Here is a 4,139-nt window from a genome sequence, read left to right as displayed (position 1 = left end):
CTCCTCAAGGGAGGTTGTAGTAGCAATGTTGATAGAAATTCTTGTGTAGAATTGTATGTTGAAATCAATCTCCTCTTCAATGGTTGAATCCTTGACTTTGAATTTAACACCTAACCTTGAAGGGAAACTTGAGAATGCTGAATGCTGGAAAAGAATGCTTGAATACTTGAATGCTCTTGAATGCTTGATCACTTGTGCACACTCCAATCTTATCCCACGTCAACTTATCAAACTTATGAAAATGAGAGGATGAATGCCCCTTAAATAAATGTTTGTTGGATCCGAATTTCATCACGGGCCAACATCGAGGGAGTTTCCCGTCCAAGGCACAACCCACAATGCATGCTCTAGGAAGGGTCCTAACCCAAAATACGGTAGGAATAGGGGCGCCACATTCCTACCCTAGGAGGACAAGGGATCCACACCCCTATCCAAGGGGGGACAGTGGCACCACGCCCTTGTCCTACCCCTTTCTCCAGGGTAGAATACGGTCGGGGTGATGTAGAGGCCAAGGAAGAAGTTGTTTTCACAAGCCGATCAATCTCCGGTCTCCGATCAGGCTAGAGGATTCGAGTTCGCATGTGTGAGGACCCTAATGCAGTAAAAAATTGCTAGGGTCACAATTTTATGACACTAAAACATTGTTTTTTTTTAATCACACTCCATGATCCATCATTAGGATGATAGAGAGCTCCAGAGCAATCCTAATGATGGATCACAAAGTTTGATCTAAAACATTGATGAAAATAAAAACACACAATCAAAATCCAAAAACAACATATAATAATGTAAATAATTACCAAAATGATAATGTATCATATACTTAGAAAAATCATGAATTTAATTAGCATAAATTTATCATCAAAATTTATTCTTATAAATACATTAACAAATACAATTTTTTTGTTTATAAACAATATATTAATAAATTAAAAAATTAAAAAGTCAAAATGTCATAGATACTATATTTTGATGAATGTACACGAATCTCCAAAAAAATAATTTATCTGGTGAACTTCCAAACTGGTTATCTAAACTGCCGCATCTTAAAGAATTGTATGTCTATCCCACTTTTTGCTGCACTTTGTTAGTACCTTATTAGAACATCAATTATGAATTTTAAAGTTGTCAACTTTTTACTTTGGTGGGACATTTAATATACTTATTTTTGTATATGAATTATCTTAGGTCACTTGATAACAACTATTTCATTGGACCATTAGCCAATTTGAGCAATCTCTTCAAGTTAGAAAGACTGTGAGTATATGAAGCCTCCAATTAGTAAGTTTTTCAATTATGACACTTTTATTTATAGTATATATCTAATCTACAAAATTAATAAAATTTACATTATAATATATATAAACATGATTTTATCATATGCAAAAATATTGTGTTGAAAGTGCACTTGTCTCATGTATGAACAATGTAAGTAATTAGCAATATCAATTTTCCACAATTCATAATGCTACTGTGTGTAGTTTCTAGATTTCAATTGTGTGTTTTTATTTGCATCAACATTTTGGATCACACTATGTGATCCATCATCAAGATGATACAGAGCTCAAGAGTGATCCTGATGATAGATCAAAGAGTCTGATTTGAAACATTGATGCAATTAAAAACACACAATTGGAATCTAGAAACAAGGCACAACAATGTAAATAATTAACAAAATGACAATGTATATCCTATTTAAGAAAAATTATGAATTTATCTAGCATAATTTTATCATCAAAATTTATTTCTTAAAAATGCCCTTATAAATACAATTTTTTTTTCTAAACAATACATTAGTTAATAAAAAATATTTGAAGTCAAAACAAATTTATAGATACTATATTTGGTAAATGTGCAGGAATCTCCAAAACAATTCTTTATCTGGTGAACTTCCAAATTGGTTATCTGGACTACCTCGTCTTAAAGAATTGTATGTCTGTCGCAGTTTTTGTTGCACTGAATTATTAGTATCTTATTAGAACATCAATTATGACTTTTAAAGTTGTATATTACTTTTGGATTGCGGCAGAAATATATCCAACAATGATTTCGAGGGTGTCATTCCGCAACAACTTCTCAACAAAAAATGTACAATCGAGTAAATTTTATATTTATTGTATTTTATTTGTTATGAACGATATATATTTCCATTTTCTTTTTTTTTTTCCAAAATATTTGATAGCAAAATTTAATTTATTTGGTGCAGTTTCAGTGGCAACAAACACCTTTGCCGGACAAAGCGTGAGTGTCGTGATCACTTCCCCGCAGTTGGGGTCGGAGTAGCAGTTGCGGTCGGAGCAATTATAACTGTCACTGTAGTGGGTATCCTCATGTATCGATTCAAATTTAAAAGTGCATGTGCTCAACCAAGACCTTTCGGTACGTTTTTCACATTTACTAGTACGATCAAACACACCATAATCCATAGCTTAATGTAATAGTATGCTTTTCTCATCTATTACAATTAAACAAAATGCAGATTATTTAATGGTCAATGTAGCAAACTCATCAAAATCTCGCGCTTTTACTCTTGAGGAAATGAGGATGGCGACAGAAAATTTTACGAATAAAATCGGACAGGGATCGTTTGGAACTGTATTCTTGGGCAAGTTGCAGGATGGGAAGCAAATAGCTGTAAAAGTACTCTCCGTTTTCTCCAAACATGGAATTGATCAATTCTTAAATGAGGTAATGCTTAGATTCCTGAAGCACTTCATTTTCCTTGTACATTTATTTGAGAAATCTTAGTGTTTTCAACTTATGAACAGGTTGTTCTTCTGTCAAAAATCAATCATAAGAAGCTGGTATCCTTTCTTGGTTATTGTATATGTAATGAATCCAGAGACCTCATGCTTGTCTTCGAGTATATGTCTGGAGGTTCCCTCAGTGATAACCTTAACGGTAACCATCAACTTCAAATATTTATTTCCGCGATAGAAGTTAGAGATGATGAAAACATGGAGTACTTTTTATTTGCAGATCCAGAGGCACCAAAATATGCCCAACTAGATTGGAAAACCAGGCTTAAAATAGCTTTGGATGCCGCACAAGGTTATTTTTCAAAGCGATTTGTGATTTCATTATCCTATCAATAAATCCTTGATTAAGTCATTGTGTTCAAAATGCGGCATGCAAAGTTTCTACTTTGAATTAATATTCTATTTTTTTCTTAAAAAAATATATTTGCAGGGCTGGAATATCTGCATGTAGGTTGCACTCCAAAAATTATTCACAGGGATGTCAAGACCTCCAACATTCTTCTAGATAGTAATTTGAATGGCAAACTGGCTGACTTCGGTCTTTCTAGAGTGACTGGAAATGATGAAACTTCTCAGATCAATACAGCTATAAAAGGAACTCCTGGATATTTAGATCCAATGTAATTATTACATGTCTGATGTTTTTCTAATTCTCATTCACCCATTTATTCAAAAGTTTAATCTTTATTGTTTTAATCTTTATTGTTTTTCTAATTCTCATTCACTCACATGTTGACCGACAAGAGTGATGTGTATAGTTTTGGAGTCGTTTTGTTGGAGCTCATATGTGGCAGGAAACCCATTGACGCAAAAGTTTCTACCGAGAAAATATTATTGACTGAATGGGTCAATGCTTGAGTGAACAGGCTGCATCATATGCGGGAGAAGAAAAAGATGATGCCAACATTGAAGAAATCTATCATTACAGTAGACAAAAGGTTGGGTAAGCGTTACAGTATGAAATCTATCATTCATTTGACGAATCTGGCGTGGAGATGTATTGCAAGCGAGCCATCTGGTAGACCAAGCATTAGTGAGGTTGTGGGTGAACTAAATAAAACAAATAAGATTTGAATGTCCCAAAACTATATGAGCACTCAAGTCTTTTTTAATCCTACAAATATGATCTTTACACCTACACATATAAACCTAGCAAATGTAAATGAATCTTAACCTCATAAATAAACTTCAGATATGTAACTCTTCTATACCTCTGTATAGAGACTCAAATTCATTATTTTTTGAATTGAAATAGAATATTGGAGTTATTTATGAACACCTTCGGTAGCTTACTAAATGAAGCTCCAAGATCCAATATAATAGTAATTGATAAAAGTGACATAGATGTCATGCAATGGAAATATTAGAAATTATCCTAAA

The 4,139-nt window shown here is 33.3% G+C and overlaps 1 protein-coding gene and 1 long non-coding RNA gene across 2 annotated transcripts; both read left to right on the top strand.

Moving 5' to 3' along the window:
* The first annotated feature begins 984 nt into the window (after positions 1-984).
* On the top strand, positions 985-2,166 carry LOC131873631 (uncharacterized). The gene is made up of 4 exons (XR_009371538.1): positions 985-1,056; positions 1,189-1,257; positions 1,859-1,930; positions 2,030-2,166. It is a non-coding gene; the product is annotated as an uncharacterized LOC131873631 (long non-coding RNA).
* Positions 2,167-2,752: 586 nt separating this feature from the next.
* On the top strand, positions 2,753-3,416 carry LOC131873630 (probable LRR receptor-like serine/threonine-protein kinase At5g48740). Its single transcript, XM_059216624.1, has 3 exons — positions 2,753-2,901; positions 2,980-3,051; positions 3,190-3,416. Exons 1-3 carry the CDS (start codon positions 2,850-2,852, stop codon positions 3,381-3,383), a joined length of 318 nt encoding a protein of 105 aa, XP_059072607.1. The 5' UTR covers positions 2,753-2,849; the 3' UTR covers positions 3,384-3,416.
* Positions 3,417-4,139: the final 723 nt, after the last annotated feature.

Source organism: Cryptomeria japonica, chromosome 1 (assembly GCF_030272615.1).
Source record: "Cryptomeria japonica chromosome 1, Sugi_1.0, whole genome shotgun sequence".
NCBI classification, from domain to species: Eukaryota; Viridiplantae; Streptophyta; class Pinopsida; order Cupressales; family Cupressaceae; genus Cryptomeria; species Cryptomeria japonica.
Note: the sequence above shows the minus strand (reverse complement) of the source record. Positions and strands in the feature narration are given on the sequence as shown.